We start from the raw sequence: 12,419 nt of genomic DNA on the forward strand, positions 1-12,419 counted from the left end.
CTCTTGAGCGTAGGTAGACAGTGACTGGATGCTCTGGATTACAGCTATGATACAGTAAATGTCCTTAAATGACTGTCTTCTTCTCTGTCTTCCAACAGCACCAAAGAGCCCATGATGACCCGGTGGCGTTGAAATACTCCTTCCATGATGTCATCACCGCAGGCCACGAGGCACCAGTCAAACTACGGGTTCTCCAGAATCGCTGTCTGGTGCCAGGCTGGTACGCCATTCACCTGGAGCGCTGGCTCAACTACTACCACTCCAGCCAGGTACCATGTGTATTCATACACATACTAGTGGGCAGTGTGTAGCTAATGTTCTGATTTAGCTCATGTCAGGATCTGAGAACTTTCCCCCACTTTATAAATCAATTTTTATGGGTGGCTGGCAGGCATTTTGTTCCTAAGAAGGTAAGGGATGCTTGTTTTACTCCTCTGTGTGCCATTACTGGTGATGCTTTAAATCCATATGACCATAAGAAAATGGTAACTGCCTATGAGGGACACACACAGAGGTGAATAACAAGCAACTGTCACCCGACACTGGTCAAATCTGTCATCTGCACATGCAAGATTTACTGACTACTTTTAAGCTGCTGTAGCAGCAAAAAGTAAATATGTCTTTCTTGTACCAGAGATATAAAAAATTAAGTTGTAATAAAGATAATAACTCATCATGATTTTTAATGTGAGGAATGTCATTGTTATTCTTCTGATGTTTGCTACTGTTTGTGTGTCTGACCCAGCTGTTAGTCCTGGACGGACAGATGCTAAAGACTGAGCCTGCCTCAGTCATGGATAAAATCCAGAAGTTTTTAAGCCTGGCCAACATCATCAACTACCACAAGATTCTAGCGTGAGTTTCCACCTTCATGTGAAATCACTCACAGTCTAATCGCTTCTTTCTGCTAATTTTACACATGAATGTAGGGATTGATTTACAGCTTTAGACTGTGTGGGTTACATAGTTGGTTCATTGGAGCTGGCAACAACCAGTCACTGCTCACTAGATGTTAATGTGACCAAACCGGTTTTAACAAAGTTACTTCAGGGTAAACTTGTTGGAATCAGTTTCAACTCTTGATTATCAAAATAACCCAAATTATCCTCTAAAATATTATCTAAAGTTGACTCTAGGAATGTTTAATTGGTGACTTTAAATTTGAATTATTAATTGAGTATTCTGCTGGTTCACAATATATCTTTTTATGTATCTATTATGTGCAGGTTTGACCCTAAGAAAGGCTTCTGGTGTCAGCTGCTGGAGGGAGGAAAGACAAAATGTTTGGGAAAGAGTAAAGGACGCAGGTACCCTGATATGGACCCTGAGGTATGAGAATGTACATTCTACCATTCATTATAGGTTGTTTATTTTACAGTATTTGATTTTGATGAGGTTTCATCACACCTTTTTATCTCTGCTTCAGTCCCAGGGGTTCCTCAGGGAGTACTATAGGGATCACAACATTGAGCTGTCCAAGCTGCTCTACCGAATGGGTCAGCCATTGCCCAGCTGGCTAAGAGAAGAGCTGGTCCACACCAGGTAGCAACACTACCAGAAGAGACCACAGCTCCACATCCTGAACCACTGCTCGACCCTGCAGGGGGAGAGGGGGGAGACACTGGCCGAGTGTCCAATGTTGAAGATCCCAAATGGTTTTTGAAAGTGACAAAAATATATTTGGATTTGAGGATAGGATGCGATGCCCAGCTGCATCTCAAAACTTACTGTGATCTTCTGGATGGTAAGCAAGAGGAGAGCATCAGTGCTAACTAGTTAGCACAGCTGCCAACAGCAGCTAATAGCGCTCCCCTCTCTCCCCTGAGCTTCGAGATGTCCTCCTTGCAGGACTAAACAGGAACATGGGAGCCTTAACGATGGCCTCCACTGTGTCCTGAAGAAGAAGGGAAGGCTCAGTGACGTACAGCAGGGACCGTCAGTGTTTAATAATCACATCCCTGCTCTCCTTAAGCAAACCTTCTCTTTGCCACATGAACTTCATCTTGAAAATCAAAGGAAGGAAAAAGCCTGAAGGCTGCCACAGATTCAACTCTGGAAAACAGGTGGAAGAATTGATCACACAGCTATGAGTTGTGGTGTTTGGAGCACATTAAAAACAGGCAACGTAACATTGACTGTAATAGGTAACAGACTGACTGACAGAGAGACATTTGTTGCAAATGCCTGTGATAAGTGAAGTTTGTATGTGAGGAAAATGGGACATCTGGAGTCTTGACTCAGGCTGCATGTTGTAGCCTTATTTGATAGGCCTTGGTAGAATCTAGTTATCGCATTTACAGGATGTGTCAGGACAGAATCTTTAAAATATTACCACATGGACTTTTTTGAGGGTTTTGTTTTTTATTTTTAAAGATTTATGTTTTATTTTTTCCTTTACACAGATTTTGTTTTAACGTTTTTTATAATGCTGTTGGCAATGCATTATTGTAGAATGTACCAAAACTAAACATTTTAGCTCAGTTTCCTCCTACAGGGCAGATGTACAGGACAGTAGTCTGGTTTGCTGAAGTGTTCAGCTCAGCTTCCTCTTTTAGTCAGTTCAGACCAAGTGAATTGGCTAAAGCAGGAACAGAAGGATAGATGTTGAAAGCACAATATTTAAAGGCACTCAAGTGAACATCGAATCTGGACATACAGGTTACTGGAAAGCACACTAATAAAAAGGATCCTACTACAATCTGTGAAAAAGATCATAAGCTAGCTACTGTATGTTAATAAGACTATATGGTCCGAGAGATTCAGATAGTGTACAGAACAAGACTGTGCATTTCAATTCAGTTTTTAGATTGGGTTTGTTTTTTGTTTGTTTTTTTTGTCAAAACTGTATATTTTGTATTATATTTTGTTTTGTTTCATTTCATTTAGTAAATGAGTTCGGGGGATAAAAAAAAGCTGTCTCTGGGAAAAACGTGTAAAGTTGCCAGGCGAACCAACAGTATGCCCAGTGAGACCATACAGACATTTGGTTGGTGGGTCGAGGTGTTACCACTGCGACTAGATGTCAAGCATAGATAACAAGAAGCTGCTCTTATTGCAATAGTTTTGTACAATGTTCTGATGTAATAACAATGCACATGGTGGTCCTTTTATTTCCTGACTTTGTAATGTACATAATACGCAACCCTTGGTAGACCTAAATTATTGAATGTGTTTGGGTTTACACTCTCCATCAGCCCATTCCCATGGTGTGAGATGTCAGCGCTGAAGGGAGTTTGGTTAAACGCGTTGTACAGAGGCGCGTCGATAAGATTGTTTCCTCTCATGTCCTCTCACTGCCAACTATTGTACAGAGGTACTGAGTCTCACCATATAAAGTATTAAGTGATAACACATAACAGCAACGATGGTACTAATCTCCTGGACTGTATGATAAAGATTTGTAATTGTTGTCAATAATTTTTACAGTGTAACTAATATTGTCAGTGCTTTTTAATTTGCAAATAAAACACCACTGTATTTTTCAGTAGTCACATGTTTTCTTTCCTCTTTTGTCAGTCACGCACAAACTTGAATTCAATCATATGTACTCTATATTTCAAAGAAGAGTCTTTTTATCCTCAGACATGCAGAAATGATGTTTCTACAAATTTAAATCAATGTCAGTATCGGTCATCTGGCCGAAAGCAAGATCAGGTTATCTTTTGGTTTCACTTAGTGATGAGCTACGTGAACCAAACAATCTGAATCTCTTAAGATTGCATGAAGCAAAGGTCTATTTAAGAATACAATGAATTTATCCTTATTTATTCCCCTGCTGTTTCTCCTAAACCAAATGCATATTTAACATCTGGGTCAGGTTGTTTCCTGGTTGGGAATCCACCAAAAATCTGCCATAGAAGACTTCTTTGTTCCAGGTACTAAACAGTTACCAATATTAATAATGACCATTAATGAACTGCTGCATTAAGAACATTAACCATTATTATTATTAATATTCAAAAAGAAGAGTTGTTGTCAAGGTAATAACAAATCAGGATCCAAAAGAACAATAAACTATGATAAATCTCAGCACAAGAAAGCCTGAGTTTATAATTGTATTGACTAGATAATGTTACCTTGGAATTTATTTAATTTCAACTTTATTCATAGTTAAGTCAGATAAGTACGTATGATCTTTAACAGCAACACCCTGTTAACAATAAAATGAATAATTGCAAATAAAGTACCATACACATTAAGATGAAATCCTGATCATAAATACACTCGCACTCCTTTCACTACGGTCTGCCTCTATCAACAAGTGATGGTGTTTTATTCTGACCAATCAGACAGCCCCAGCTGCACTGAGCCCTCCCAGAGCATTTTGATGAGAGGGACTTTCCACATCCCATACCTTTCTTATGAACCTGTCTGGTTTTTCTTCCTCATTTTCAAGCCACTTAATCTTCTTGACATCCCTGACTTGGTTCAGTTTGTTGCTTTGAAGAGCGCAGAGAAACTTCCAAAACAGATGGCTCAGTCTCCAGAAGATGCTCCCCTGGCCAGAGGAAGCCTGGCAGGCAGTGAAGAGGTGCTTGTTGCCCCTGCAACACTCAGAGGGTGAGAGGATCCTATCATAAATGAACTTTTTTACTTATTCTAACAGTTGTTTAGTTTGCTTAGTAGTAGCTCCTAAATGTAATATTTACCAATAATGTGCATGTTCCTCTACGTAGAGCTGAATTAAAATGAGCAATTAATCACATTTAAAACTTATAAGTTAATACAGCAATGTCAGTTTAAGTCTTGTAACAGAATATTGTTTTTGGTTGGGCTTATATTATCCTTAAATGTGTTTTTTATCAGGATTTTTTTCAGATCAGTTAATTACTCAGTATAGCATAACAAGTTTGTGTAGGTATTGTTTTATAACTATATGTAAAATAACTTGATATTTTATTGATTTTAATACATTTTTTAAGCATCTTTTGTAACTTGCATCCTTTACACCAAAACCTATGCTGATATGCTCTGCCTAGTAACTGGTGATGCTGTCACTGCTATTGGTTCATAGTTAACAACAGAATAAAAAATATATAAGAAAAATAAGAAAAATATTTATAGTATATGAAAAGATAATATAAGCTTTAAATTAATATGATGTATGTCTATTATAAGCCCACAATATCTCCAGTGTATGAAACATATTTTTGAGTTCGATGTGAGGAATAAAGGAAGATTGCTGTCTCCCCTCAAAACTCTTCCTATAGTGCTGTAATACAGAAATCTGATTTTCTAAAATTGACCTTTTAAGACAAATTAGAACTAATATCTTAATAAAAATGATGACATCCGAAAATATGATTTACATGTAGTACAAGGAAATACTAAAAAGTCTCTGGGTTGAAGTTTCACTTTTTATTTGAACAAAATTGTTTATCAAATAAGAGAAAGTACAGTTACTGAGGTCTTGTGCCTTTTTAAAAGAAAAAAAATAACTGAATACGTGTTTGATTGTTTTAAACTGGCTCTAAATAATGACTGGATGTGTACTTCCTTATAGCACCTGGAGAAGACATCTGCCTAGTAACTAGTGATGATCACTTTCTATTGGCTGATATTGAGCAGCAGAGAAAAACATTGTATTCACTGTTTATATTTTTCTCTCAAGGCTTTTGTTACTTTATGTAACATTAAGGAGAATTTGTGTGGATTTTATTTCTTTGTAAATGGATACTACTAGGATTTTAGTTTTACATATGGGGCTTTTTTGTTTTCTGGACTCTCGGGCATGAGTGTCAAAACAAAAGGCCAGTGCTTTGACACACACAGCTAGGAAATCCCCTTCAAATTACTTAAATACCATGCACTACTTCTGTATTTTTTTGTAAAATCCCACTCTTAATTTTTCTAAACTTGGCTGTGTGTTGTGATATTCTTCTCCCCCATATACCCCCCTCTCACTGCTTTATGCTCTTCAAGTGACGCATACATTTCTTTCACTCTCTCAGAGGATCCAACAGCCGTGCCCTGAAGGTGGCAGGCCTGACAACCTTGGCATGTCTGCTGCTGGCCAGCCAGGTCTTCACCGCCTACATGGTGTTTGACCAGAAGCAGCAGATCCACTCGCTGCAGAGGAACTCAGAGAAAATGGGCAAACAGCTGACCCGCTCATCCCAGGGTAAAAAAGGGGCAATAAATTCCTTATGATGAAACAAGGGAGTGTGTCATTATTGGGAAATAATCTTCATCTGAGGAGGAGGAGGAGGATGTAAAAATGAGGAGGGAGAGAGGGAAGTGAATTTGCTTTCAGGAACAGAGACAGACAACAGGGAAGTGAAAGTATTGCTGCTTATTGATGGAGCGTGAATTCTTTTTCTTTTTAAATCATTTTCAGTAAAACTACAAAAAAAACCTAAATCCTTCTAATTTACTCACAAGGTTCCATTATATTCTTTTCCAGTTTTTTAAATGATTATCTCTTGTCATAGTTTTAATCAGATTGATTTTTAAAGTGATGAAATCCCCAAGCTAATTATCAGTTCTGCTTTTTTCCCAGCTGCTGCTCCGATGAGGATGCACATGCCAATGAACAGCCTCCCTCTGCTGATGGACTTCACTTCCAATGAGGATCCCAAGAAGACTCCTCTGGCAGTACGTTTACACCTCCTTCCTTGAAAAATCTGAGAGCCACTATGTCTAAGTGGCAGCAACCATCTCATTTATGTCTTAAAATATTCCCTTTAATGGTGTATAATAAATAGCATCTGCTTGAATCCGAAAGTAGTAGATATTATTTTAATACCCTCCGTTCTCTCCCACCAGAAACTGCAGGACATCGCTGTTGTTAGTGTGGAGAAACAGCTGAAGGATCTCCTGCAGGTATGTTGCTCTCAGTAATATGTTTGTCTTCACTTCGCTGATGTTTGTTGATTGCTAAGTTAGGTCATTTTTTGCGCAGGTCTCCGAGCTGCCACACATCAACGAGACCTTCCTGGCCAACCTGCAGAGCGTGGAGAAGCAGATGAATGAGAGCGAGTGGAAGGTGAAGCCTATTCACACGCTCAAATGGAGACTAATAAGATGAAAATAGAAATGAATACATTTTAATTATCTTCTTAGTCATGGTTTCTAAACATTTTGTACCCTGCAGAGCTTTGAGACCTGGATGCGCTACTGGCTGCTCTTCCAGATGGCCCAGCAGAAGCCTGCACCACCCACAGCTCAGCCAGGTTACTGCAACTTTCTCACATCTGCTCCTTTATATTTGAGCATTTAGTTCATGCACTGATCCCTCTGCTGGTGATGACAGGATTTCCTACATTTCCAGCTGGAGGTTTATGGGCTATGTTTGTAATATTTTACCATGACACTATTAATGTAAGACATTACATTTCCTCTCTTCTGACTTTCCTCTCTTCTGCTCATGGTGAAACTTCAGCCAGTTTTACAAACAGAGATTTAACGGGGGAATTTTTATTTCTACACTTAACCTCCAATAACAACTATTGTCAACTCTGTACTACAGTCACCAGCAATTAAAACCAAACATGCCTTTAATATCATCCTTTTTATTATTTCCATCCCTCAGCTTTATCTATCATGACCAAATGCCAGACGGAGGCAGCACCTGGTGGCAGCAAGATCGGCGCCTACAAGCCTCAGTGTGACGCCCAGGGCAACTACATGCCCATGCAGTGCTGGCACGCCACTGGCTTCTGCTGGTGTGTCGACAAGGACGGCACAATGATCGAGGGCACCACCATGCGCGGCCGCCCCGACTGTCAGAGAGGTAGAAGTTGATTCCAAAACTTTTGATCCAAACGTGCATCTGAAGCTTTTCATGCAAGGCTGTCATGAGTGATGAAAAAAACTGAATCACCTCTTCTTCTTCTTCTTCTTTTTTGTGTTCATTTTAGGCACCTATCCTCGTCGCATGATGTTTGCACCCAGGGTGATGCAGAAGACCATCAGCGTTGATGGTGAGGGCATAAAATTAACTATTTTAGCGGATTGAAAGATTACAACATTTTGAAAAGATTTAACATTTTGTTAAACATGCTACACATAATCACTTGTGTTTCTTCTTTGTTTTCCAGATAAGTGAATGCAAGCAAGCAAGTGAAGCAAACTGTGATCGTCAAGTGATCGTCACAAGCATAATTACTTTGAGCTAGCTGCTGACTCTCATTCAGTAAAAGAGCTAACTGCTGATCAGTCTTTAATGTACTCTCTTTGATTTAAACCTTTTCACTGGCTGCATCAAATCAATAGTGGCCTGTTACAGTAAACTGCTTTTTCATCTCAGATGTAACTTTGGAGTGTTCTCATTTAACCTGCATATTCATATAATCTACAGTATATTGTTTGTGAATATTGCTGTTTGCTTCTGATGAATGCTTTAAGTGACAAAAGCTGATTATCCCAGTAGTATTTAATCATGGAGATAGTTCTGTTTTTATTTGACCCAACACAAAGGAGGGGAGTGGATGTTTCTTTGCGGAGCAGATAGCATTAAAAAAAATCACATTTAAAAATGTAAACAGACAAAATTCTTTCCAGAAAGTGTCCCCTGTTATTCTGATAATCCACAGACCTGACTATGAACCGATTTTATACGGTTTGTTTCTCTTTATGGAGAGAAGTTCAGACGAAAACTATCCACAGTGAGGTCTCTGGATTACTGCAATGGGAACACTGTTTGTATATAATGTATTTTTAATGCTGTAAGTGGTACAAACAAAAGCCTGCTGGCCATATAAAGCCAAAATTGTCTACATGACTAGATACTATGAGAAATTAATGAGAAAATGCTAGTGTGTAGTTTGGGTGCACCAGCCCTTTAAAGGTTGTGAACGTAGGAGGAGGTCATTTTTCTATGAGGGTGAAATAAAGTTTTCCTAACAACACTGTTTGCAATGTTGTGTATGATAAACTAATATCATGGTCGTCTCAGATGACATAATTGTTTAACTTTACAGCTAAATAAAGCCTTAATAAACTTTAAGATGATTAGATTCCGTGATGCTGCTTTTTCCTGTATTTACTGGCATCTGTTTCTGATTTCACTCATGTAAACAGTTAATTCACCTCCACATTCAAGACATCTTCAGTTCAAAAAACCTTAGATTTCATGATTATACATTGAATTGTCCTTTAGTATTTTAATTCTAATGTCTCATTATTCTCCTCTACAAACATTACAACCGCCTGTCCGTCCCTTTTTTCTCATACATGTTGATAGATCATTATTAAGCAACGGCAAAAGTTGCAAAGTCACATGCTGGCACTCGGTCCAGATTGAATCAAGGTTGTGTTCATCATCAAATTAAAGTAGGCCTAAAGAGCCCGATCAGCAAAGCAGAAACCCATTTTTACTTTCTGTTCCGCTTCAGATGGCTGATGGAAACGCAGCCAGCTAAAGGCCTAATGGACAGAAGAGTTTGGTTTTGATCCGTCACCATCATGTCAGTATGTCCGGCAATTTAGCCGAAAACATTGGAAGGGCCATGCGAGACGCAAGACAAGTGGAGTGGTTCACTGGGTGCGGGGGCAGGATCGTGCTGGCCAAAGTGCTGCCTGTAGTACAGGTCATAAATCCTGCGTCAAATGAAATTTCTCCAAACATGATTTTTGTTATTTTACGTAGTTATTATCATGCTAATGTATGTTTAAGTGTTCATTTCCCCAATAAGTTGATGTGAATTCGTTTTTTTTAATTCTATAAACACAGTCTGACCATCTTGCGCTTTTATTTCGGTACTTCCGGTTACCGTCAGCGTGAATTTGCATTTTAGCTAAATATTTAGTTTCACCCCGAACATTTAGATTTAACATTTAGATTTTTATTTTGATTTAACATTTAGATGTAACATTTAATATTTAGATTTAACTATTTAATATATTTGTAAGGTCACAAATATTGCTGTAAATGTGGTGAAATTACAATGCCACTTGGGTGTGAACGCTTCATTGTTGCTAACTATTAGGCTATGTGTCGTCTTGCCTGTCGCTTTGTGTGCCGTCTACTAAACTGCGTGTTGGATATATATGGTGTGATTTTGTTACATTGTATCAAAATGAAAGATATGGGGGGGGGCCTCTCGGTGTCACACCATCCCCATCACTTTTACCACCAGATGTCACTGTAGTGCAGCGTCATGTGAGTTACGTTCGAGTGTTCATTAGCCTACATAATTATTTTCAATCTTTAGAGGCCCCCCCATGGTGGAGGCCCTGGGGCTGTAACCCAGGTTAGCCCGTTCATTAATGCAGCCCTGCTGATAGTCGCCTTATTATTCATATTCTTATTCACCCCATTATGAGATGATCATTTGTAATGTTCAAATTGGTTCAAATGTGGCTTAATTAAGGTGTTTAATGTTAATTGTAAGTGCTTATAGGCTACAATGCCCTCTCAAAAGAGGAGACTCCAACAGCGGGAGAAAGAGCTGAGGGAGGCAGCACAGGGCAGTGCAACTTTACAGAGCTCAATTCAGACCAGCAGACCAGCAGGTGAAGAAGATGTTTCTTGAAATCCTTTATGTAATTTCTGTGTTCTAGTACATATTTTTACATACAAAACTACATATACCCTACTCAAGTCTAGGTCCTGGGCTTCACCAGGAATCATTGATTGAAGCCATTGTCAGTGTTCATGAAAATTCAACTGGCTACACTGTCTGAGTGCATTATCTGCATTGAGGGATGAAAGCTGATGATTTAGTCAGATGTTTGGAATTGAAATGATAAGAACTGTTGGACTGGCAATGTATTTATGGTCATATAAGTACAATCAAATACTTGGTTTATATTAAATTTCTAATTATTAAAATTTGCTAAATCTACATTTGAATTTTTACTTTACATGATGAATATAACATCAACTCATAATCATCTGATTTCAAATAGTTTATGTTTGAAGATTGAATATTGTGGTTTTCACTTTTTAAAAAAATGTTTCTTCAAAGGAACAAGCTTCTGCTGTTGTTAAGTAGTGAAATGAACAACCATGTGAGGACTGTGGTAGTGTTAAGCTCAAGAAGCAAAATCATATTGTTGCTTAACCTAGTTACAAGAACCTGTATGAGCAATAATATGCTAGCTTACACAAACAACATGCTGTTTTTATTATTTCATTAATATTTAGAATTTAAAACTATTACAAATTACAATTATTACAAATTTACAAATTTTAAATTGTTAAGCACTTAAAATTGTTAAGTGGTTAGTTAAATGACCAGGTGAAACCTAAAATCAGGGTGGGCAGTGCCTTTTTTTTTGGTTAGAGCAACAGCCCCTCAAAATGTCTGTGCACATCCCTGTCCTTAGGGATGCATAGCTGTCTGCGTCATTTGATGAGTAACCAAGTTTTGGTTCCTCTTTCTCTGCCTAGTACTGATGACATACAACATTTGATGGGTAAAATTGCAATTTGGGAAGTTTAGTAGTGGTCAGAGGAAGTTCTGTTAACGCCCCTTTAAACCAACAAAAAGGAAGGAAGTGGTAATACCTACATCAGAAAATCAGTGATTCAGATGAGAATAAATACAGTATAGATCTCCACTTCTCACTTAGCCACTCACTCTGCAACACGCAAACATCTACAGCTCAACTGACTGATTAAGGGTAAGTGACTTAAAGATATACTCTCCATTGTTGTTTACCCTTTCAGAACAGAAATGCATGTTTAGATGTAGCTTTGGATATTTTATAATTATATAACATTTTGGAAAAGGAAACATTTTAGTTGCTGTTCTGCATATCTCTAACCTCTTTTTTTTATTTTATTTTTTTATTACAGTTTTGTAATACAATAGAGAGTAATTTAGATTTTTCTATGGCTCATTTTGTGGGTATTTATTTCCTGCATTTTGCTAATTAGTGTTGGTTGATTAGGGTGGGGATGCTGTGATTTCCATGGTCTTATGGCTGGGGATACTATATAATAGTAATAGTAATAGTAATAGACAAAACAGCTTTCCACTCAAAAACATTCAACATTCAAAACATTCAAACAACACCGATTCTGCATTTGTATGTTTTAGTCATCAATGTACAAAGTCTAATACCAGAAAACTCATACAAGCAGGCACTCAAAATCATGTCTTGTTCTATTTAGAGCCTTACGCTACAAAAAGCTCTTCAAGAGTCACACTAAAGCTGTGATATATAACTTTTTCTTTCTTTTCTTGATATTTTCAGATGTCACTGACTGTCCTCCTGCCTGCCACGAGAGTAGTTCTGCTCTTGCTTTTGGGACTCGCTGTCACTTCAGAAGTGGCCCCTTCTCTTTGCAGCGTAAACAAGGATGGGACTCATTGTGAATGCAACATAGATGTGATCCGCAACCCACAACGTTTTCTTTGTTTTCAAGCTTCGGAAGTGGAACTGAAAGATGGTAAACTGGATGAATCTGGAATAGTCGTCGATAAAGAATTTAGTTTTACATTCATCCAGATCAATAAATTAATCTTTAA

At 38.2% G+C, this 12,419-nt stretch overlaps 2 protein-coding genes across 2 annotated transcripts in view; both read left to right on the top strand.

Annotated features, from left to right (window-relative positions):
- The window catches only part of LOC128363249 (bifunctional heparan sulfate N-deacetylase/N-sulfotransferase 1-like), a 44,203-nt gene extending 40,716 nt beyond the window's left edge, over positions 1-3,487 (top strand). Inside the window, exons 12-15 of the mRNA XM_053324198.1 lie at positions 99-269; positions 746-855; positions 1,227-1,329; positions 1,427-3,487. Coding sequence (XP_053180173.1) covers positions 99-269; positions 746-855; positions 1,227-1,329; positions 1,427-1,546 — 504 coding nt within the window. The 3' untranslated portion in view covers positions 1,547-3,487. The remainder of the gene's footprint in view (positions 1-98; positions 270-745; positions 856-1,226; positions 1,330-1,426) is intronic.
- An 888-nt stretch (positions 3,488-4,375) lies between these two features.
- Positions 4,376-8,957, top strand: cd74a (CD74 molecule, major histocompatibility complex, class II invariant chain a). The gene is made up of 9 exons (XM_053324205.1): positions 4,376-4,560; positions 5,952-6,121; positions 6,500-6,594; positions 6,766-6,822; positions 6,902-6,985; positions 7,094-7,172; positions 7,532-7,732; positions 7,860-7,922; positions 8,040-8,957. The coding sequence occupies exons 1-9, from the start codon at positions 4,472-4,474 to the stop codon at positions 8,045-8,047; spliced, it is 846 nt and encodes a 281-aa protein (XP_053180180.1). The 5' UTR covers positions 4,376-4,471; the 3' UTR covers positions 8,048-8,957.
- Positions 8,958-12,419: the final 3,462 nt, after the last annotated feature.

The sequence above is a fragment of the Scomber japonicus genome, chromosome 8, assembly GCF_027409825.1.
Source record: "Scomber japonicus isolate fScoJap1 chromosome 8, fScoJap1.pri, whole genome shotgun sequence".
Classification (NCBI taxonomy): Eukaryota; Metazoa; Chordata; class Actinopteri; order Scombriformes; family Scombridae; genus Scomber; species Scomber japonicus.